Below are 24,242 nucleotides of genomic sequence, written 5' to 3'. Positions count from 1 at the left end.
CTGCAGTGACATGACCCCAGCGCTACTGTCCCCGGCGCACTAGCACACCCAGCAAGTCTGGAGTGTGCCTGTGCCTGTCTGAACGGGGACACAGAGTACCTGAATGTTGCAGGGCCTTGTCCCTGAACGGTACCCAGCTCCGTATCCAGCAGGTTCTATGGGTCTGTGGATGGAGCCCGGCCTCAGGGCTTGGGGGCCGGTAAGATCCCACTTCCTCAGAGCCCCTCAGGGGGATGGGGAAGGAAAGCAGCATGTGGGCTCCAGCCTCCGTACCCACAATGGGTACCTCAACCTTAACAAACACCGCCAAAAGGAATGGGGTGAGAAGGGAGCATGCTGGGAGCCCTATATGGGCCCTCTTTTCTTCCATCCGATATAGTCAGCAGCTACTGCTGACTAAAACAGTGGAGCTATGCGTGGATGTCTGACCTCCTTCGCACAAAGCTTGAAAACTGAGCAGCCCGTGATCCCACGGGGGGTGTATAGCCAGAAGGGGAGGGGCCTTACACTTTTTAGTGTAATGCTTTGTGTGGCCTCCGGAGGCAGTAGCTATACACCCAATCGTCTGGGTCTCCCAATGGAGCGCCGAAGAAACACATCTTTGTTCCTTGTACATTCTTTCTGTGTGAACACTACTGATAAGACTTTTACTCATCATTAAAAGACTTCCATCGTTTGTACATCTGTTCACTTATTCTTGGTAACCCCTTCATGACTATACAGCTTTGAATTATATTATAGGTCTGTGCAATTGCCACATAGACACACAGATAATTATGCAACTACATCTATATTTTGATTATTTACATACAGATATTTTTATTACGTTTATACAAACAAGCTATAGCTCAGACCACCTTCACATATGGACTCAAAAATAGCCATTTTTATATTTGCAATACAGGCCCCTGTGTAAGTTAACCTGTGCACTACTACTCCCCTGATCTGACTGATGGAGACAGTACTGGGCTCCGGTAGAGTTTGCAGCAGTCAGACCGCGACCGACCAGACAATGACAGCATTTAGTACAGACTTCAATTCCAGCAATCAGATGTGGCTCTTACCTGTTTCGCAGTTCGTGGATCTCCTGCCGGATGCGAGCCGTGTCCTCCCGGTACTGCTGCACCGTCCTCTCATCCTCCTCGGATTGCTGACTCAGTTTCTGCATTTTGTTGATCAGGTAGTCTCTGATCACAGACAGGGTGGCGGTGGAGTTATGTGCCAGGGTCTGCACCACTGGAAATGAGGAATGAGTCGATTACTGCACGAGACGCAACTTCTGCATGAAACGTATCAGCAGGAACAAAGGAGACTCAGATGCAAGATGGAAGCAGGAGAAACCGCTGGAAATACTAAGAACCTGCACATTGTACACCTTGGATTGGTGGTCCTTGTGGCATGGCACTGGCACTACAGGGGGTACGCCATGCCAAAACTAATCTTCCCTGGCAACCAGCTGACAGGGCAAGCGGTGTTTGCTACAATCTCACCGTATAGAGAAGGTGGTTATATATACTATATGGCCCCTACCTTTAATTAGCAGGTCTGGAAGGGGCTCTATATCCATTTTGGGGTCCAATGAAGGGAATGGGGGGGGGTACACGATATTTTTGCGATTCAGTTACTTTCTGTACACAATAGGCACTAGTGGCACCCCACCAGTATCATTGATGGGCCAACATGGGAAGAATTATACTGTACAGCACTCACATCTGAAGTATTTGCAGATGAAGTGTCAACATTGACTCTGATGGGAGCGCAACCGGCTGTCTGCTAACAGTTATGACTATTTGCCTTGCTGGGGGTAGGTGGCGGTCAGCTGGAACGTCACAAAACGAGGGGGCGCTTGGCTTGAAAAGACTGAGAATTACTGGCTTGTATAGCGGACAGCAGAACGCTCACTAGCTGTCCAACATTTCTGCAACGGAACCGCAGGGTGCTGATGGGGTGACGTGGCAGCCATCTTTTTACTCCTAAGAAGCCCAGATTGTGGGAAACTTTAATTTGTATGCAAAGCTTTAGTGTGATGCTAGACACTACGAGCAGTAAGAATAGAAGGGTAAACAGACAAGCCGAGATCATAAGCCAGGAGGTAACATATAAGGTTAAGGAAGCAGCCAGAGACGTGGTCAGGAAGAGGTCTGAGGACAGAAGCCGGGAGGTAACGTATAAGGTTTAAGGAGCAGACAGAGACGTGGTCAGGAAGAGGTCCGAGGTCAGAAGCTGGTAGGTAACGCATAAGGTTCAGGGAGCAGACAGACATGGTCGGGAAGAGGTCCAAGGTCAGAAGCCAGGAAGTAACGTATAAGGTTCAGGGAGCAGACAGAGACGTGGTCAGGAAGAGGTCTACGGCCAAAAGTCAAGATCAGAACACTTACACCAAACAGGAGCCAAGAGCACACTGAGCAAACAGGAAGTACGACTGGCGAAGTTCAGACAGAGCAAACAGTAAAGAAACAGAGCAATCACCAGGAACGAGGTGCATCTGTGAAGGCACCTCCCAAAACCAGCGTGGACCCTAGTGCTGAAAGACAACCTGTCAGCAAGTGCACAAGACACATAGAGCATTTTCAAATGCAAAATGCTCCACACAGCGGAGCTGTGACACTTAGTACCCCTAATCCATCGAGTACCCTGTGCTGTTCTTTCAGCCCTATGAGTCTCCAACAGGCGGCAGCCGCCATGTTAAAAGGCTGCTGGTGAGGAAACTGCTTGGAAAACTTGTGCATGATTTGGTTACAGAAACCAAATACAGAGCACAAGAGAAAGCGAGAGAACAGGCCGCGGACAATTTCACCAAAACTAGAGTTCCCTACCGCTTACCCAGCAATGGAGGCATGAGGTTCTTGCTCTCGATGTGCCTCAGCACTGTGGCTATGTGCTCCTTGCAGTCTTCCTCCTTGCGTGCAAAGTAGCTCAGCGCCTGCTCCCACAAGCAGCTCTCCTGCTCCCCGTACTGCTTGCAGGCTTCTATTACCTCCTGGTACTGATCATTTTGCATGTGGTAGTGCATGATTTGCTGGAAGCTAAGAAAATGGGGGGACAGAAAAAAATAAAATCAGTAAAGAAGGGAATTTTGTTACTTACCGTAAATTCCTTTTCTTCTAGCTCCTATTGGGAGACCCAGACGATTGGGTGTATAGTACTGCCTCCGGAGGCCACACAAAGCACTACACCAAAAAGTGTAAGGCCCCTCCCCTTCTGGCTATACACCCCCAGTGGGATCACTGGCTCACCAGTCTTAGTGCAAAAGCAAGAAGGAGGAAAGCCAATAACTGGTTTAAACAAATTCACTCCGAAGTAACATCGGAGAACTGAAAACCATTCAACATGAACAACATGTGTACCCGAAAAACAACCAAAAATCCCGAAGGACAACAGGGCGGGTGCTGGGTCTCCCAATAGGAGCTAGAAGAAAAGGAATTTACGGTAAGTAACAAAATTCCCTTCTTCTTCGGCGCTCCATTGGGAGACCCAGACGATTGGGACGTCCAAAAGCTGTCCCTGGGTGGGTAAAGAAATACCTCATGTTAGAGCTGCAAAGACAGCCCTCCCCTACGGGGAGGCAACTGCCGCCTGCAGGACTCTTCTACCTAGGCTGGCGTCCGCCGAAGCATAGGTATGCACCTGATAATGTTTGGTGAAAGTGTGCAGACTCGACCAGGTAGCTGCCTGGCACACCTGTTGAGCCGTAGCCTGGTGTCGTAATGCCCAGGACGCACCCACGGCTCTGGTAGAATGGGCCTTCAGCCCTGATGGAACCGGAAGCCCAGCAGAACGGTAGGCTTCAAGAATTGGTTCTTTGATCCATCGAGCCAGGGTGGCTTTGGAAGCCTGCGACCCTTTGCGCTTACCAGCGACAAGGACAAAGAGTGCATCCGAGCGGCGCAGGGGCGCCGTGCGGGAAATGTAGATTCTGAGTGCTCTCACCAGATCCAACAAATGTAAATCCTTTTCATACCGATGAACTGACACGGTTGAGTATGACACGGCTGCAATCGGATCTGATCTTGCGTAGTACTCTGGGCAAGAGTGCCAGAGGTGGAAACACATAAGGGAGCCGGAACTGCGACCAATCTTGCACTAGGGCGTCTGCCGCCAGCGCTCTTTGATCGCGAGACCGTGCCATGAAGGTTGGGACCTTGTTGTTGTGCCGTGACGCCATTAGGTCGACGTCCGGCACCCCCCAGCGGCGACAGATTTCCTGAAACACGTCTGGGTGAAGGGACCATTCCCCTGCGTCCATGCCCTGGCGACTGAGGAAGTCTGCTTCCCAGTTTTCTACGCCGGGGATGTGAACTGCGGATATGGTGGAGGCTGTGGCTTCCACCCACATCAGAATCCGCCGGACTTCCTGGAAGGCTTGCCGACTGCGTGTCCCCCCTTGGTGGTTGATGTATGCCACCGCTGTGGAGTTGTCCGACTGAATTCGGATCTGCCTTCCTTCCAGCCACTGCTGGAAGGCTAGTAGGGCAAGATACACTGCTCTGATTTCCAGAACATTGATCTGAAGGGTGGACTCCTGCCGAGTCCACGTACCCTGAGCCCTGTGGTGGAGAAAAACTGCTCCCCACCCTGACAGACTCGCGTCTGTCGTGACCACCGCCCAAGACGGTGGTAGGAAGGATCTTCCCTGTGATAATGAGGTGGGAAGAAGCCACCACTGCAGAGAGTCTTTGGCCGTCTGGGAAAGGGAGACTTTCCTGTCCAGGGATGTTGACTTCCCGTCCCATTGGCGGAGAATGTCCCATTGAAGTGGACGCAGATGAAACTGCGCAAACGGAACCGCCTCTATTGCCGCCACCATCTTCCCGAGGAAGTGCATGAGGCGTCTTAAGGAGTGCGACTGACTTTGAAGGAGAGCCTGCACCCCAGTCTGTAGAGACCGCTGCTTGTCCAGCGGAAGCTTCACTATCGCTGAGAGAGTATGAAACTCCATGCCAAGATACGTTAGTGATTGGGTCGGTGACAGATTTGACTTTGGGAAGTTGATGATCCACCCGAACGCCTGGAGAGTCTCCAGTGCAACATTCAGACTGAGTTGGCATGCCTCTTGAGAGGGTGCCTTGACCAGTAGATCGTCCAAGTAAGGGATCACAGAGTGTCCGTGAGAGTGCAAGACTGCTACCACTGCCGCCATGATCTTGGTGAACACCCGAGGGGCTGTCGCCAGACCAAATGGCAGAGCCACGAACTGAAGATGGTCGTCTCCGATCACGAAACGTAGAAAACGTTGGTGCTCTGTAGCAATCGGCACGTGGAGATAAGCATCTTTGATGTCTATTGATGCTATGAAATCTCCTTGAGACATTGAGGCAATGACTGAGCGGAGGGATTCCATCCGGAACCGCCTGGCGTTCACATGCTTGTTGAGCAGTTTTAGGTCCAGAACAGGACGAAACGAGCCGTCCTTTTTTGGAACCACAAAGAGATTGGAGTAAAAACCTTGCCCTTGTTCCTGCTGAGGAACAGGGATCACCACTCCTTCTGCTTTTAGTGAGCACACCGCCTGCAGAAGGGCATCTGCTCGGTCGGGATGTGGGGAGGTTCTGAAGAACCGAGGCGGAGGACGAGAACTGAACTCTATCCTGTACCCGTGAGACAAAATGTCTGTTACCCACCGGTCTTTGACCTGTGGCAGCCAAATGTCGCAAAAGCGGGAGAGCCTGCCACCGACCGAGGATGCGGAGGGAGGAGGCCGAAAGTCATGAGGTAGCCGCTTTGGAAGCGGTTCCTCCATTTGCTTTCCTGGGGCGTGAGTGAGCCCGCCAGGAATCTGAGCTCCCTTGTTCTTTCTGAGTCCTTTTGGACGAGGAGAATTGGGCCTTGCCCGAGCCTCGAAAGGACCGAAACCTCGACTGCCACTTTTTCTGTTGAGGTTTACTTGCTCTGGGCTGTGGTAAGGAAGAGTCCTTACCCTTGGACTGTTTTATGATTTCAGCCAATGGCTCACCAAACAGTCTGTCTCTGGATAATGGCAAGCTGGTTAAGCATTTTTTGGAACCAGCATCTGCTTTCCAGTCCTTTAACCACAAGGCTCTGCGCAAAACCACAGAATTGGCGGACGCCATAGCGGTACGGCTCGTAGATTCTAGGACAGCATTGATAGCATAGGTCGCAAACGCAGACATTTGCGAAGTTAGGGACGCCACCTGCGGCACTGCTGGATGTATGATAGCATCCACCTGTGCTAAACCAGCTGAAATAGCTTGGAGTGCCCACACGGCCGCGAATGCTGGAGCAAACGACGCGCCGATAGCTTCATAGACAGATTTCAACCAAAGGTCCATCTGTCTGTCGTTGGCATCTTTAAGTGAAGCGCCATCCTCTACTGCGACTATGGATCTAGCCGCAAGCTTGGAAATTGGGGGATCCACCTTTGGACACTGGGTCCAGCGTTTGGTCACCTCAGCAGGAAAAGGGTAACGGGTATCCTTAGAACGTTTAGAGAAACGCTTGTCTGGATGAGCGTCGTGTTTCTGGATCGATTCTCTGAAGTCAGAGTGGTCCAAAAAAGCACTTAATTTACGCTTGGGATACAGGAAATGGAACTTCTCCTGCTGTGCCGCTGCCTCCTCTGCAGAAGGGGCTGGGGGAGAAATATCCAACAGTCTATTAATTGCCGATATAAGGTCATTAACCATGGCGTCACCATCAGGGGCATCCAGATTGAAAGGAGCCTCAGGATTAGAATCCTGATCACCGTCCTCAGTCTCATCACAGAGAGACTCTTCTCGCTGAGACCCTGAGCAGTGTGATGACGTGGAGGGTCTTTCCCAGCGAGCTCGCTTAGGCTGCCTGGGACTGTCATCTGAGTCAGAGACTTCAGCCTGTGATGCTTGAGACCCCCTTGAAGTACGGATTAGTTCCAACTGAGGGGGACCGGAGAGCATAGACACAGCAGTGTCCATGGTCTGAGTAACTGGCCTGGACTGCAAGGTCTCTAGGATTTTTGACATAGTCACAGACATTTTATCAGCAAAAACTGCAAAGTCTGTCCCCGTCACCGGGGCAGGGTTCACAGGCGTCTCTGCCTGGGCCACTACCACCATAGGCTCTGGCTGACGAAGTGCCACTGGGACTGAACATTGCACACAATGAGAGTCGTTGGAGCCTGCTGGTAGATTAGCCCCACATGCAGTACAAACAGTGTACACAGCCTGTGCCTTGGCACCCTTGCGTTTTGCGGATGACATGTTGCTGCCTCCTCAGAGCAATACAGGGTGTCCAGCCAAGAAGCGACCTTACAGTGCAACTATATATATATATATATGGTACTAAGAAAAAAGTACACTAATATAACACTGAGGCACTAGTGGGGCCAGCACTAATGTGCAGCTTACCGCCCGCTTAGGAGCGGGTGTGTGGTCGCCGAAATCCCTTTAGTCTGGGTCTCCCAGAGCCTGCTGCCTTTCCCCAGCCAGACCGCATGTGTAATGGCTGCCGGCGTCCTTGTGGAGAGGGGGGGCGGGCCCTGGGCGTATACAGACGAAGAGCGGGAAGCCTGCTTCCCCCTGTGCCTAGTGAGAGGGCTGGAGCATGTAAATAAAGCTCCAGCCCTCGGCGCTGTTAATTGAGCAGCGTCTCTCCCCTACCCTGATTGACAGGGTGGGGGCGGGAACGAAGCGGCACTAGGCCGCAGAAGCCGGGGGCTAAAGTTAGAAGCGCCGCCGCCGTAAAAGCGCGGTCGGCGCAAAGTCCCCGGCGCACCACAAGTCGCAGCTGCGCCGCCGCTCCAGCAGCGGTCGGCGCAGTAGTTCCCAACATGTAACGTCACTCAGCAAAGCTGCAGTGACCTAACCCCAGCGCACAGCGCTACTGTCCCCGGCGCACTATAACGCTCAGCAAGCCTTGAGAGTGTCCGTGCCTGCCGGGGACACAGAGTACCTGAAAGTTGCAGGGCCTTGTCCCTGAACGGCACTCCCGCTCCAAATCCAGCAGGTTCTCTGGGTCTGTGGATGGAGCCCGGCCTCAGGGCTTGGAGGCCGGTAAGATCCCACTTCCACAGAGCCCTCCAGGGGATGTGGAAGGAAAACAGCATGTGGGCTCCAGCCTCTGTACCAGCAATAGGTACCTCAACCTTACAAACCACCGCGGGTGAGAAGGGAGCATGCTGGGGGCCCCATATGGGCCCTCTTTTCTTCCATCCGATATAGCCAGCAGCTACTGCTGACTACAAACAGTGGAGCTATGCGTGGATGTCTGACCTCCTTCGCACAAAGCAGAAAACTGGTGAGCCAGTGATCCCACTGGGGGTGTATAGCCAGAAGGGGAGGGGCCTTACACTTTTTAGTGTAATTGCTTTGTGTGGCCTCCGGAGGCAGTGCTATACACCCAATCGTCTGGGTCTCCCAATGGAGCGCTGAAGAAATTTCCAATAGACTATTGATGGCCGCTATAAGGTCATTTACCATGGCGTCACCATCAGGAGTATCCAGATTGAGAGCGGTTTCAGGATTAGACTCCTGATCACCCTCCTCTGTCTCATCATGTAGAGACTCTTCTCGCTGAGACCCTGATCCGCGTGATGACGTGGAGGGTCTCTCCCAGCGAGCACGCTTAGGCTGCCTGGGACTGTCATCTGAATCAGAGCCGTCAGGCTGAGATGCCTGGGACCCCCTTGAATCACGGATTAACTCCAACTGAGGGGGACCGGGGAACGTTGCCGCAGCAGTGTCCATGGTCTGAGTAACTGGCCTGGCCTGCAAGGTCTCTAGTATCTTTGTCATAGTGACAGACATCTTGTCAGCAAAAACTGCAAACTCTGTCCCCGTCACCGGGACAGGGTTCACCGGCGACTCTGCCTGGGCCACTACCACCATAGACTCCGGCTGACGAAGTGGCACAGGGACCGAACATTGCACACAATGGGGGTCATTGTAACCTGCCGGTAGATCAGCCCCACAAGCGGCACAAGTAGCGTATTGCTGTGCAGCTGCAGCCTGTGTCTTGGCACCCTTGCGTTTTGCGGATGACATGTTGTCGTCTCCTCAGAGCAAGATAGGGTATACAGCCAAGAAGCGACCTTACAGTGCAATATATATATACATATATATATGGTATAGAGAAAAAAAGGTACACCAATATAACACTGTGGCACTAGTGGGGCCAGCACTAAAAGTGCTGCTTACCGCCCGCTTAACGCGGGTGTGTGGTCGCCAGAAATCCCTTGTCTGGGTCTCCCAGAGCCTGTGTCCGTTCTCCAGCCAGACTGCATGTAGGAATGGCTGCCGGCGTCCTATGGAGAGGGGCGGGCCCTGGGCGTGTGCAGACAAAGACCGGGAAACCAGCGTCCCCCTGTGCTCAGTGAGAGGGCTGGAGCATGTAAATAAGACTCCAGCCCTCGGCGCTGATTAATCGTACAGCGTCTCTCCCTTGCCCTGATTGACAGGGTGGGGGCGGGAACGAAGCGGAGCTAGGCCGCAGAAGCCGGGGACTAAATTTATAAGCGACGCCGTCGTAAAAGCACGGTCGGCGCTAAGTCCCCGGCGCACTACAAGTCGCAGCCGCGCCGCCGCTCCAGGGGCGGTCGGCGCGGCAGTCCCCAACACATAAAGTCACTCAGAAAAACTGTAGTGACTGTAACCCCAGCGCGCAGCGCTACTGTCCCCGGCGCACTAGCACACCCAGCAAGTCTGGAATGTGCGCGGCCTGTTTGGGACACAGAGTACCTGAATGTCGCAGGGCCTTGTCCCTGAACGGTACCCAGCTCCGTATCCAGCAGGTTCTATGGGTCTGTGGAAGGAGCCCGGCCTCAGGGCTTGGGGGCCGGTAAGATCCCACTTCCTCAGAGCCCCTCAGGGGGATGGGGAAGGAAAACAGCATGTGGGCTCCAGCCTCCGTACCCACAGTGGGTACCTCAACCTTAACAAACACCGCCGACATAAAGTGGGGTGAGAAGGGAGCATGCTGGGGGCCCTAGTATGGGCCCTCTTTTCTTCCATCCGACATAGTCAGCAGCTGCTGCTGACTAAACAGTGGAGCTATGCGTGGATGTCTGACCTCCTTCGCACAAAGCAGAAAACTGGTGAGCCAGTGATCCCACTGGGGGTGTATAGCCAGAAGGGGAGGGGCCTTACACTTTTTGGTGTAGTGCTTTGTGTGGCCTCCGGAGGCAGTACTATACACCCAATCGTCTGGGTCTCCCAATGGAGCGCCGAAGAAATAGAAGATATCTGCTATCGGTGACCTAATGATGTGGTGCATGAGCCCTCGTTATATACTCACAGCTTGCCCTGCTCGTACAGATACAGAACGCCTTTCTGAAAATTATGCATCTGGCAGAGGACGAGAGCCTTATCAAACACGTTTTTGAAGCGTCCGCTCTTCAGAAGAGTCATGGCGTCGTTCTGGAGCTGCTGCTTTGCCTGTGCGAGAACTACAGCGATTTACTTTGTATCACGAGAATGAAAAGAACGCAGCTGCGTGGACCTATGCACGTTTCCAAAGATTTACTGCCATTAAGACTAAACTTCCCAGAGAATACGCTGCTCTTCATATACAGTCATGGCCGAAAAAAAAAGTGTTGGCACCCTTGAAATTGACCCAGAAAATGAATTATTTCTACCAGAAAATTAATGCACTTACATGATTTGTTATATGCATTTTTTCCTGTGTGCATAATTGAACAACACAAAAAATGGAGTAATAAAAAGTAAAATTGGACAGAATTTCACACACCATGCCAAAAACTGGTCAGACAAAATTGTTGTCCCCCCCTCAAATTAATATTTAGTTGCACAGCCTTTAAAATAGATAACTGCAATCAATCGCTTCCTTTATTTTCTGGAAGAATTTCAAGGGTGTTAACACTTTGAGCAATGACTGTATACAATACTCGCACAAAATAATAAGCACCCCGCCATTATATATACAGTACAACCCAAAAAATGCTGCACCCCCTGACTTACCTGTGAGTTGGTCTCATGTGCCCAATTCTGCAAACGTAGCTCAAGTAAAGTGTCATAAACTCCTTGGGGAGAATCGCTCTGCACCTTGGTCATGTGCTCCAGAAACGTCTTCAGCTCACAGGGATTGTTGGCAAATATCGGGATGTATTCTTCTGGGTTCGCCTAGAAGACAAAGAAGGGAATTTTGTTACTTACCGTAAATTCCTTTTCTTCTAGCTCCAATTGGGAGACCCAGACGATTGGGTGTATAGCTACTGCCTCCGGAGGCCACACAAAGCATTACACTAAAAAGTGTAAGGCCCCTCCCCTTCTGGCTATACACCCCCCGTGGGATCACGGGCTGCTCAGTTTTAGTGCTAAAGCAAGAAGGAGGAAAGCCAATAACTGGTTTAAACAAATTCAATCCGAAGAACATCGGAGAACTGAAACCGTTCAACATGAACAACATGTGTACCCGAAAAAAACAAAAATCCCGAAGGAAACAGGGCGGGTGCTGGGTCTCCCAATTGGAGCTAGAAGAAAAGGAATTTACGGTAAGTAACAAAATTCCCTTCTTCTTCGGCGCTCCATTGGGAGACCCAGACGATTGGGACGTCCAAAAGCAGTCCCTGGGTGGGTAAAATAATACCTCAAGTTAGAGCTGCAAAACAGCCCTCCCCTACGAGGAGGCAACTGCCGCCTGCAGGACTCTTCTACCTAGGCTGGTGTCCGCCGAAGCGTAGGTATGCACCTGATAATGTTTGGTGAAAGTGTGCAGGCTCGACCAGGTAGCCGCCTGGCACACCTGTTGAGCCGTAGCCTGGTGTCGTAATGCCCAGGACGCACCCACGGCTCTGGTAGAATGGGCCTTCAGCCCTGATGGAACCGGAAGCCCAGCAGAACGGTAGGCTTCAAGAATTGGTTCCTTGATCCATCGAGCCAGGGTGGATTTGGAAGCTTGCGACCCTTTGCGCTTACCAGCGACAAGGACAAAGAGTGCATCCGAGCGGCGCAGGGGCGCCGTGCGGGAGATGTAGATTCTGAGTGCTCTCACCAGATCTAACAAATGCAAATCCTTCTCATACCGATGAACTGGATGAGGACAAAAGGAAGGTAAGGAGATATCCTGATTGAGATGAAAAGAGGATACCACCTTAGGGAGAAATTCCTGAATCGGGCGCAGCACTACCTTGTCCTGGTGAAACACCAGGAAGGGAGCTTTGGATGACAGCGCTGCTAGCTCAGACACTCTCCGAAGAGACGTGACCGCTACCAGAAAGGCCACTTTCTGTGAGAGTCGAGAAAGTGACACCTCCTTCAGAGGCTCGAAGGGCGGCTTCTGGAGAGCAACCAGTACCCTGTTCAGATCCCATGGATCTAACGGCCGTTTGTACGGAGGGACGATGTGACAAACCCCCTGCAGGAACGTGCGTACCTGAGGAAGTCGTGCTAGACGCTTCTGAAAAAATACTGATAGCGCTGAGACTTGTCCTTTAAGGGAGCCGAGCGCTAAGCCTTTTTCCAAACCAGATTGCAGGAAGGAAAGAAAAGTAGGCAATGCAAATGGCCAGGGGGACACTCCTTGTGCAGAGCACCAGGATAAGAAAATCTTCCACGTTCTGTGATAGATCTTAGCAGACGTGGGCTTCCTAGCCTGTCTCATGGTGGCCACGACCCCTTGAGATAATCCTGAAGACGCTAGGATCCAGGACTCAATGGCCACACAGTCAGGTTCAGGGCCGCAGAATTTGCATGGGCCCTCTTTTCTTCCATCCGATATAGTCAGCAGCTACTGCTGACTAAACAGTGGAGCTATGCGTGGATGTCTGACCTCCTTCGCACAAAGCTTGAAAACTGAGCAGCCCGTGATCCCACGGGGGGTGTATAGCCAGAAGGGGAGGGGCCTTACACTTTTTAGTGTAATGCTTTGTGTGGCCTCCGGAGGCAGTAGCTATACACCCAATCGTCTGGGTCTCCCAATGGAGCGCCGAAGAAAGTAGAAGATGTCAATTTATTTTTTGTTCATTGTAAAGAAGGGAATTTTGTTTACTTACCGTAAATTCCTTTTCTTCTAGCTCCTATTGGGAGACCCAGACAATTGGGTGTATAGCTTCTGCCTCCGGAGGCCACACAAAGTATTACACTTTAAAAAGTGTAACCCCTCCCCTCTGCCTATACACCCTCCCGTGCATCACGGGCTCCTCAGTTTTGGTGCAAAAGCAGGAAGGAGGAAACTTATAAATTGGTCTAAGGTAAATTCAATCCGAAGGATGTTCGGAGAACTGAAACTATGAACCAAAGGAACAATTCAACATGAACAACATGTGTACACAACAGAACAACAGCCCGAAGGGCACAGGGGCGGGTGCTGGGTCTCCCAATAGGAGCTAGAAGAAAAGGAATTTACGGTAAGTAAACAAAATTCCCTTCTTTGTCGCTCCATTGGGAGACCCAGACAATTGGGACGTCCAAAAGCAGTCCTTGGGTGGGTAAAAGAATACCTCGATAAAAAGAGCCGAAAACGGCCCCCTCTTACAGGTGGGCAACCGCCGCCTGGAGGACTCGCCTACCTAGGCTGGCATCTGCCGAAGCATAGGTATGCACCTGATAGTGTTTCGTGAAAGTGTGCAGACTAGACCAGGTAGCCGCCTGACACACCTGCTGAGCCGTAGCCTGGTGCCGCAATGCCCAGGACGCACCCACGGCTCTGGTAGAATGGGCTTTCAGCCCTGAAGGAACCGGAAGCCCAGAAGAACGGTAGGCTTCAAGAATCGGTTCCTTGATCCACCGAGCCAAGGTTGACTTGGACGCCTGCGACCCTTTACGCTGGCCAGCGACAAGGACAAAGAGTGCATCTGAACGGCGCAGGGGCGCCGTGCGAGACACGTAGAGCCGGAGTGCTCTCACTAGATCTAACAAGTGCAAATCCTTTTCACATTGGTGAACTGGATGAGGGCAAAATGAAGGTAAGGAAATATCCTGATTGAGATGAAACGGGGATACCACCTTAGGGAGGAATTCCGGGACCGGACGCAGAACCACCTTATCCTGGTGAAAAACCAGGAAGGGGGCTTTGCATGACAACGCTGCTAGCTCCGACACTCTACGAAGCGATGTAACCGCCACTAGAAAAGCCACCTTTTGCGAAAGACGTGATAGAGAGACATCCCGCAGCGGCTCGAAAGGTGGTTTCTGAAGAGCTCTTAGCACCCTGTTAAGATCCCAAGGTTCCAGCGGCCGCTTGTAAGGTGGGACTATGTGACAAACTCCCTGCAGGAACGTGCGGACCTGCGGAAGTCTGGCTAGACGCTTTTGAAAAAACACGGAAAGCGCCGATACTTGTCCATTGAGAGAGCCGAGAGACAAACCCTTGTCCATTCCGGATTGAAGGAAGGAAAGAAAAGTGGGTAAGGCAAATGGCCAGGGTGTAAAACCCTTATCAGAGCACCAGGATAAGAAGATCCTCCAAGCCCTGTGATAGATCTTGGCGGACGTTGGTTTCCTGGCCTGTCTCATGGTGGCAATGACATCTTGAGATAACCCTGAGGACGCTAGGAGCCAGGACTCAATGGCCACACAGTCAGGTTGAGGGCCGCAGAATTCAGATGGAAAAATGGCCCTTGAGACAGCAAGTCTGGTCGGTCTGGGAGTGCCCACGGTTGACTCACCGTGAGGTGCCACAGATCCGGGTACCACGACCTCCTCGGCCAGTCTGGAGCGACGAGGATGGCGCGGCGGCAGTCGGACCTGATCTTGCGTAACACTCTGGGCAGCATTGCCAGAGGAGGAAACACATAAAGTAGTCGAAACTGCGACCAATCCTGAACTAATGCGTCCGCCGCCAGAGCTCTGTGATCTTGAGACCGTGCCATGAATGCCGGGACTTTGTTGTTGTGCCGAGACGCCATGAGATCGACGTCCGGCGTTCCCCAGCGGCAACAGATCTCTTGAAACACGTCCGGGTGAAGAGACCATTCCCCTGCGTCCATGCCCTGGCGACTGAGGAAGTCTGCTTCCCAGTTTTCTACGCCCGGGATGTGAACTGCGGAGATGGTGGATGCTGTGGCCTCCGCCCACAGCAGAATCCGCCGAACTTCCTGGAAGGCTTGACGGCTGCGCGTGCCGCCCTGATGGTTGATGTACGCGACCGCCGTGGCGTTGTCCGACTGTATGCGGATCTGCCTGCCCTCCAGCCAGCGATGAAACGCCTTCAGGGCCAGATACACTGCCCTTATTTCCAGAACATTGATCTGAAGGGAGGACTCTGTCGGAGTCCAGGTTCCCTGAGCCCTGTGGTGGAGAAAAACCGCTCCCCACCCTGACAGGCTCGCGTCCGTCGTGACCACAGCCCAGGATGGGGGCAGGAAGGATTTTCCCTTCGACAGAGAAGTGGGAAGGAGCCACCACTGAAGAGAGGTTTTGGCTGCCAGGGAAAGAGAGACGTTCCTGTCCAGGGACGTCGACCTCCTGTCCCATTTGCGGAGAATGTCCCATTGGAGTGGACGCAGATGAAACTGCGCAAAGGGGACTGCCTCCATTGCTGCCACCATCTTCCCCAGGAAGTGCAAGAGGCGCCTCAAGGGGTGTGACTGGGCCCGAAGAAGAGAGTGCACCCCTGATCTGATATAATCAGCAGCTGCTGCTGACTAAAATGTGGAGCTTGAGTGAATGTGTGCCTCCTTCAACACAAAGCACAAAACTGAGGAGCCCGTGATGCACGGGAGGGTGTATAGGCAGAGGGGAGGGGTTACACTCTTTAAAGTGTAATACTTTGTGTGGCCTCCGGAGGCAGAAGCTATACACCCAATTGTCTGGGTCTCCCAATGGAGCGACAAAGAAAGAAGGATTTTTGTGTACTCACCGTAAAATCTCTTTCTCTGAGTCTTCATTGGGTTTTGTCACTTGTGTCAATGAGGGACAGGAAAGACTATAGGAGTCCCTCATAGGAGGGAGCAAAAATGGAAAAAATACCCAACTACTACGGGTGGTAGAGGTGAGGAAAAAGCCTCACAGACCCTGGACCAGCAGCCACATCAGCAGTCCATGGCCGACAGACCAAAGCCCTGTATACCTCCTCCTACCTGACTGCATCCCGGCGCCTCTTCTGATCAGTGAGCCCAGCACGACGTCTCCCGTCAAACACTGCAAAGTAATGATGGTGCAAGGCCTACTAATCAGAAGAGGCACTGGTGAAGCTGCAGGTAGTAGGCCAACAGGGCTTTGGTCTAGCGGCCATGGGCTACTGATGAGAGCTATGGATGAGAGTCCTGAAAATGTTTTGCTCAGCTCTAAGGTCCAGTTATCTAAGCCACAGCTTCCTGCAGAAACGTTTTGCTTGGAAAACATCTGAGTGTGCGGACAATCTGTTGGGTGCATGAAGTTGTGGAGAGAAGACCACACCTACACAGAGGATTGAGGACCACAAGATTAAGAGACCCGGAGGAAACGAGAGTCACAAAAGGGGAAAAATAGCACTATATGGCTTAAAATTGTCCGATCCATTGGAGATATGACCATATAGCTCAGCCCTGAAAATGACAGACTGGTGGAGAGGTGATAGGCCTGGAAGAACGTCAGACGATGTGGGGAGAAGTGACCCAGGTGGGAAGGACCTTTGGTAAACCAGAGACGGAGAAGAGTGGGACAAACTGTCAAGTTAGACCCTCGTAGGATAAAAGTGACAAACAGCCACAAAAAAAGAGGCTATAGCCTATGAATAGAAAGGCAGACAGTCTTAAACAAGGAAACTACATGGCTCAAGGGCCATGCTGGAGGTTCTAAGAAGTAACCCTCTAAAAGAAGAAAAAAGTCCTGGGGAGACGATGTATAAGGGTGCACTCACACCAGCGTATGACCCGCACGATTATCGGATCGCATCACCCGACGCGGCCGCACACTCTTTGGACAGGAGCATGTCAGCTGCATAGAGATACATGCAGTTGACATGCTCCTGTCCGAAGAGTGTGACGCTACGCCGGGTGATACCATCCGATAATCGTGCGGGTCATACGCTCGTGTGAGCGCACCCTTAAGAGAGATTATTTATAGGGATCATTTTATACTAAACAGGAGCAGTAACTACAAATCTGTGGGCCATAAAAAAAAACAAAAAAAACAAAACAAGTCTCTCCGACCACAACAGGAGAAGCTTTGCTCACCCTCGCCTGGTCCAATGCCCTCTCTCCGTCACCCAGGTCTGCTGTTTGGCTGCAGCAGAGAAGTCATATCAACAGCGCAGCTGCCATTCACCGAGCTAAGCAGATGTTGGCAGCACATGCTTCTGAGCTTGGCGATTGGCTACAGCGCTGTCAACGTGACAAAAAACGCTACAGCCAAACAACAGAAACTGGGGCAGAGATGGAGACACAGAGTTGGACCTGGGTAGTGTGGCGACATCCAGTTTGTGTCTGCGGGCAGAAGATTGCTTAAAGAAGCAAACCCACTCAATGACTGCACATCTCTTACCCGATCCCCTCCGCCAGCCTGGGGAAAGTCAGTGCACAGCTCCTTCAGCAGCTGCGTTGTCTCGTTGGGCACATGATACATGAGGATTTTCCCGTAACATTTCATATTGCTCTCCGCCTGAGAAAAGGGGAGACGTCCTATGTATCGCAGAGCTTCCTGAAAGTTCTGTAACAGAGTGCAATGTGTAAGAACACGGAAAGACAATCTACAGAATACGCTGTCTTCACAGACAAGGCTATAAAGTCACCTTAATGTCCTCCAGTTGGATCTTCAGGTACCATTCATGATGAGCGTGCTTCTCCGCCAAATACAGGGCGTGTGAATGGTAGCCGGCTTGTCGCAGAACTTTGATTGCTATTTCCACGTCAAAATGTACTTCCCCCTCACTCGCCTGGCGGCAAAAATAATATTATTTTCTATCCTCACGTTTATGCGACACACAACCTGAAGCTACCGTGACTGACCTTGATGAATTTTTCCAAGCGGGCGCTGTCCTTCAACTTCGTATAACAATTCAGCAGAAGCGTGGTGTGATCCGCGTTGGCCAGAGACTGCTGATGTAAGGCCTGCAGGTACGCCGTCAGGTTGTGGATGCGCTGGGCGTCGAGGAATTTCCGGATGACGTAGGAAGGCTCCAACTTACCGATCGTTCTAAGGGAAAAGGGAGACCAAGGGTTAACAAGGATCTGACAAAACCACCCTGATCACGCCATGCTAAATGCCGCTGTCAATCTCCTTAGCGGTCCTGGTAATGTAGGAGTAGGAGATGATCATATACCGTATATACTGCTGGATGGCGCCATCGTGGTCTCCTTTGCTGTACAGGTGGTCTCCATATTGCCGGAAGATTTCTGACAGCCCGTCACTGTCCAAGTGCTGACCCTTCGCCAAAGAGATGGCCATTACATACAGATTCTTCTTGAATAACATCTTAAAAAGGAAAAAAAAAAAAAATAAAACAGAACAAAGGTTATCTTCATGCCCCTCGTAAAGCTAGTTTAGAGACTGGACAAACCCTTTAAGAACCCCCACGGATCAGGAAGTGATGGCACATGCCAGGTAAATCCCACCCTATTGGAAGGTGATAGATGATGGATGGGATCTGAACGTTGACGATAAAGGGGTCCTAGATCCTGTGTGTGAATGGAGGAGTAGTGTGCACGTGCCACCACTGCTCTATTCATTCTTTATCACCCCAGTCGCCCCTTTCCCCCCATTACAGAGGTCATACTCCAAGCCCTCCCTCCACTATTGTGGTCGCACCCTACTCACCTCTGACCCACCACTCCCTACAGCCTACCCCTGCCGTGGTCATCTCCCTCCCACTCATGTGCTCCCAATTTATGCGGTCGCCCATAAATCCTATTCCCCATGGTCACCCCCCACACTCACACCTGCCCCTCACTCCTGTGATCAGCCCCACCACTCTCATGATTGGCACCCCCTTGCTCAAATCACCCTTGTTCCCCACTTCCCTGGTCACCCCATCGCCTCACTCACTCCTGTTCCACCACTCCCCACTCAACCCTGCTCTTAACTTCTGTGATCGCCCCCACCACCTACTTCTCATGGTCATACCCAACACTCACCCCTGCCTCCCACTCCTGTGGTCACCCTCCCCTTCCCCCCCATTCTCCTGGTCGCTCCCACGCTTGTGATCACCCACTCACCTTTGCCCCCTATTCCCCTGGTCACCCCTCCAGTAACCCCTGCCCCACACCCAAGGTTGCCCCTCACTCACTGCGTGCACATGTTCCTAGCGTTCCATTCATTCAGAACTTTGGGCTGATGTTTTGGGTATTATTGGGGGTCTCTGCAGCTAAATCTCCAGGAATCACACATTTCTCATCTATCCAGTCAAATGCGTTCATTTCAGTAATAGAGAATCAACTTCAATTCCCGGCCATTCCTCTTTGTTTATACCAGTAACTGCTTGTTATAACGACTGCAGCAGCCAGAATAATTCAGTGGCTTTTATCAGACTACATTCCCAAAACACCCCCACTTGTGCACTCCAGGAGACCCTCTACTCACCTCCAGCTTGGTCTGGGTGTCCTTTTCGTGTAACGCCTGCAGGACCCCATCCCGTTTCAGGACGTAGAGAGACCCCCACTCGGCCAGGATGTCCACCACATCATTGAGGACGCAGCTGTAGGCGATAAACTTGTTCCCCAGGTCATAGATGGTCAGCGTCTGCCTTTCGGATGCGTCCGCACGTCCAGCAAAGTCCGATCTGTTATCAAGATTATTGCAGACCATTTATTTCTAGTTTTCACCATCTTCAATTAACGTCGATCCAAAATCAAAACTGCGCCTTGTGTGGAGGGTTTTACTTTCATACCTTTCTCTGGACACAATGACCAGATATCCGCGATACCAATGTACTATGAGCTTCTGCCCCTCGAATGCAAAGCAGGGTCCACGCTCGTCCGGCTGGTAGAGATACACGCACTCATTGCCGGCCACTACGAACTGCATGTCCTGGGACGGGTCAGATAAAGCAGAGCAGCGCAGGCCGCACCCGTGAGAATCCAGCTCTGTGTACGGGTAATCCTTCTGACTGAGCTCGTAGGCCTAAAAGAAAAGGCATGGTCATACCAGGCTGAGGACCAAACCACAAGCCAGGCCTTCCTGAGGAGAACCTCGAGTGAATGCGGCCGAGGCGAGAGGTCAGCACGGGGCATCGTGTCAAAATCTGCTATCATTATCGAGGCTTCAGGGAAAAAAGGACAGCCGTATAAAGAAGAGGACAGCGTTATAGAAGAGGGCTCCTCCTGACCGCCATGTTCCCAATTCATCAATGATCATTGGTCAAACACACTAAAAAAGGAGCCCGAAGGAAGATAAATGCAAAACATCACAGAAATGAATTTACCCTGACGCTTTCAGTGGTGACCACGAAGAGATGGGTGGTCTTGCCGGTCTGTCTGAAGGCCATGCCGGTGACCGGATAACTCCCCTCCTGCAGGATCTGTGTCTTACTATGTCTGTCTCGGGTTATATCACCTTTGGTTAAGACAACGCTTCCATCGGTAAAACCTTGAGGCAAGAAAAAGACAAAAGATCGATGAAACAGTGAAGCAAATGGTCAAATACATAACACTGAGGGGTTTTCTCATCACAAAGCAATTGTGGTGCATCCCCCCAAAGCCCCTTCCTCCTCAGCCACAGCGAGTTCCAACCCCACCCCAGCAGACGCCTCTTCCCCCCAGAGGCAACACCTCTTTTTCCCCTCATACGACGCCTCTTCTCCCCCCACCCCAGCAGACGCCTCTCCCCCCCACCCCAGCAGACGCCTCCCCCCCCCCACCCCAGCAGACGCCTCTCCCTCCCCCACTCCAGCAGACGCCTCTCCTGCCCCCACCCCAGAAAAAGCCTCTCCCTCCTCCCACCCCAGCAGACGCCTCTCCCTCCCCCACTCCAGCAGACGCCTCTCCCTCCCCCACCCCAGCAGACGCCTCTCCCTCCCCCACCCCAGCAGACGCCTCTCCCCCCCAGAGGCAACACCTCTTTTTCCCCTCAGACGACGCCTCTCCCTCCCCCCACCCCAGACACCTCTCCCTCCCCCACTCCAGCAGACGCCTCTCCCCCCCACCCCAGCAGACGCCTCTCCCCCCCCACCCCAGCAGACGCCTCTCCCCCCTACCCCAGTAGCCGCCTCTCTCCCCCACCCCAGCAAACGCCTCTCCCCCCCCACCCCAGCAAACGCCTCTCCCCCCCCACCCCAGCAAACGCCTCTCCCCCCCACCGCCCAGCAAACGCCTCCCCCCCACCCCAGCAAACGCCTCTCCCCCCCAGCCCAGCAAACGCCTCTCCCCCCCCACCCCAGCAAAACGCCTCCCCCCCACCCCAGCAAACGCCTCTCCCCCCCACCCCAGCAAACGCCTCTTCCCCCCCAACCCAGCAAATGCCTCTTCCCCCCCAACCCACACCTCTTCCCCCCCTATCCCACCCCTCTTCTCCCACCCACACCCGAGCAGATGCCTCTTCTCCCCCCACCCCAGCCGATGCCTCTTCTCTCATAGGCACATATTGAGCGCTAGTGATGTAACTTCTGGACAGCTAGAACTTATCGCCAAAAGATGCTGCCGTGGGACAGGAGTGGTGATTATAAAAGGTGAAAACACAGGAGGGCGAGTATATAACATGGGGCTTAGATTTAAAGTGCCACCCCAGCGTTGAAAAAAAAAATCAAAATGCCGAAGTGGTGCTTTAAGCCGGACAGAAAAGTATAAACAAATGCACCACTGCCTGTGTAAGCAACACAAAGCCTTCAGTGGAAATTTGGGGGGATGATGCTTTGAAGAACATATTCTTCCTAGATTTCTCTACAATACTCCCTCGTGTTTGGTACCTACCAATGGCCATGAAGTTGAGGTTTTCGTGGACGGTGATGCAGGATACAACGGTGGGCTTGTTACCGGGAATGGCAGCAAAGATTCGGGTGCACAGGGGGTTTCCTCCATCGCGCTTCTCCAGGTTCCAAACTTTCACCTGGGGAAAAAGTGAAGAAATGTTAAAGCTGATATCGGGGAAAGTGACTTATTTTTGGGATCGGCCATTATTATTAGATTGGCGGTGGTCTGACTCCCACTGATGAGACGTTTAACCAGCCGCGGTGCAGTGCAGAGCGCTGCGCCCCCTTCTCTGAGTATCGGGCGCCACTCTATTATTTGGTCTTTGCTCTTCAGTTCCATTTATGTAAAGCTGCAGCGGAAGTGACACCGGATCCCCCAACTAAAGGATGGACTGCAACGCAACAGAGGGGACACATCTCTCACTGGTGGTGACCTCTGCTTTTCGGATAACGGGGGAGTGCGGAGAGTCGGACCCCCACCGATCTAATACTGGGGTCTGAGTGTAAGATAGGTAGTGAATATAGGGGGTTCGAGATCAGCACTTTCTCCACTCACCACGGGGTTCACCCCCTCCTCGTCTTCGCCCACGGAGACCAGGATGTTGTGCTGCTTCAGCTGGTGGAGGTGGGTGACGCGGAGCTTATAGGCCTGGAAGGAGCTGAGCTGCAGGGAGCGCGGCAGGAACCAGATCTGCCCGGACATGTCTGATCCTCAAGTTAAAGATGCAAACCAGAGCCAGGGTCGAGGGGCGGATTGGCTCCGCCAATCACAGCGGTCCAGAGCGGACCCCGGTGATCATATATCCATTGTGGGGTAAATCTACTCTGTACAGAAAAAGAAGGGAATTTTGTTTACTTACCGTAAATTCCTTTTCTTCTAGCTCCTATTGGGAGACCCAGACAATTGGGTGTATAGCTTCTGCCTCCGGAGGCCACACAAAGTATTACACTTTAAAAAGTGTAACCCTCCCCTCTGCCTATACACCCGCCCGTGGACCACGGGCTCCTCAGTTTTGGTGCAAAAGCAGGAAGGAGGAAACTTATAAATTGGTCTAAGGTAAATTCAATCCGAAGGATGCTCGGAGAACTGAACCATTAACCAAAAGAACAATTGAACATGAACAACATGTGTACACAAAAGAACAACAGCCCGAAGGGCACAGGGGTGGGTGCTGGGTCTCCCAATAGGAGCTAGAAGAAAAGGAATTTACGGTAAACAAAATTCCCTTCTTTGTCGCTCCATTAGGAGACCCAGACAATTGGGACGTCCAAGAGCAGTCCCTGGGTGGGTAAAAGAATACTTCAATAAAAAGAGCCGAAAACGGCCCCCTGTTACAGGTGGACAACCGCCATCTGAAGGACTCGCCTACCTAGACTGGCGTCTGCCGAAGCATAGGTATGCACTTGATAGTGCTTTGTGAAAGTGTGCAGACTAGACCACGTAGCTGCCTGACACACCTGCTGAACCGTTGCCCGGTGCCGCAATGCCCAGGACGCACCCACGGCTCTGGTAGAATGGGCTTTCAGCCCTGAAGGGAGCGGAAGCTCCGAAGAACGGTAGGCCTCGAGAATCGGTTCCTTGATCCACCGAGCCAAGGTCGACTTGGAGGCCTGAGAGTCCATACGCTGGCCAGCGACAAGGACAAAAAGCGCATCTGAACGGCGTAGGGGCGCCGTGCGAGACACGTAGAACCGGAGTGCTCTCACTAGATCCAAAGAGGGCACAACCTTTTCACCCTGGTGAATTGGATTAGGGCAACAGGAAGGCAAGGAGATATCCTGATTTAGATGAAAAGGAGATACCACCTTAGAGAGAAATTCCGGGACAGGACGAAGAACCACCTTATCCTGGTGGAAAACACGGAAGGGAGCCTTGCATGACAGCGCCGCAAGCTCAGACACTCTCTGAAGAGAAGTGACTGTCACCAGGAAGGCCACCTTCTGAGAAAGCCGGGAGAGAGAGACATCCCGCAGCAGCTCAAAAGGCGGCTTTTGAAGAGTCGTCAGGACTCTGCTAAGATCCCAGGGTTCCAACGGACGTTTGTAAGGTGGGACCATGTGGCAGACCCCCAGCAGGAACGTGCGGACCTGCGGAAGCCTGGCTAGACGCTTTTGAAAGAAAAACACGGAGAGCGTGGAGACTTGGCCCTAGAGAGAGAGCCGAGGGACAAACCTTTGTCCATTCCAAATTGTAGGAATGAAAGGAATGTGGGTAAGGCAAACGGCCATGGAGGAAAGCCATTATCAGCGCACCAGGATAGAAAGACTTGCCAAGATCTGTAATAGATCTTGGCGGACGTTGGCTTCCTGGCTTGTCTCGTGGTGGCAATGACATCCTGAGATAACCCTGAAGACTCTAGGAGTCAGGGGCCAATGGCCACCTAGTCAAGTTGAGGGCCACAGAATTCAGATGGAAAAAACGGGCCTTGTGACAGCAAGTCTGGGCGGTCTGGAAGTGCCCACGGTTGACCCACCGTGAGATGCCACAGATCCGGATACCACGACCGTCTCGGCCAGTCTGGAGCGACGAG

The 24,242-nt window shown here is 52.4% G+C and overlaps 1 protein-coding gene across 1 annotated transcript in view; it reads right to left on the bottom strand.

Annotated features, from left to right (window-relative positions):
- The window catches only part of VPS11 (VPS11 core subunit of CORVET and HOPS complexes), a 106,751-nt gene that overhangs the window by 68,875 nt on the left and 13,634 nt on the right, over positions 1-24,242 (bottom strand). Inside the window, exons 2-14 of the mRNA XM_075328732.1 lie at positions 22,268-22,416; positions 21,713-21,848; positions 20,230-20,393; positions 19,696-19,928; positions 19,389-19,587; positions 18,133-18,284; positions 17,819-18,005; positions 17,602-17,745; positions 17,355-17,519; positions 10,911-11,072; positions 10,228-10,367; positions 2,824-3,026; positions 1,065-1,236 (exon numbers count right to left, since the gene is read on the bottom strand). Coding sequence (XP_075184847.1) covers positions 1,065-1,236; positions 2,824-3,026; positions 10,228-10,367; positions 10,911-11,072; positions 17,355-17,519; positions 17,602-17,745; positions 17,819-18,005; positions 18,133-18,284; positions 19,389-19,587; positions 19,696-19,928; positions 20,230-20,393; positions 21,713-21,848; positions 22,268-22,416 — 2,206 coding nt within the window. The remainder of the gene's footprint in view (positions 1-1,064; positions 1,237-2,823; positions 3,027-10,227; positions 10,368-10,910; positions 11,073-17,354; positions 17,520-17,601; positions 17,746-17,818; positions 18,006-18,132; positions 18,285-19,388; positions 19,588-19,695; positions 19,929-20,229; positions 20,394-21,712; positions 21,849-22,267; positions 22,417-24,242) is intronic.

This window comes from Anomaloglossus baeobatrachus, chromosome 11 (genome assembly GCF_048569485.1).
Source record: "Anomaloglossus baeobatrachus isolate aAnoBae1 chromosome 11, aAnoBae1.hap1, whole genome shotgun sequence".
Lineage (NCBI taxonomy): Eukaryota > Metazoa > Chordata > Amphibia > Anura > Aromobatidae > Anomaloglossus > Anomaloglossus baeobatrachus.
This window is presented reverse-complemented; position numbering and strand designations above follow the sequence as displayed.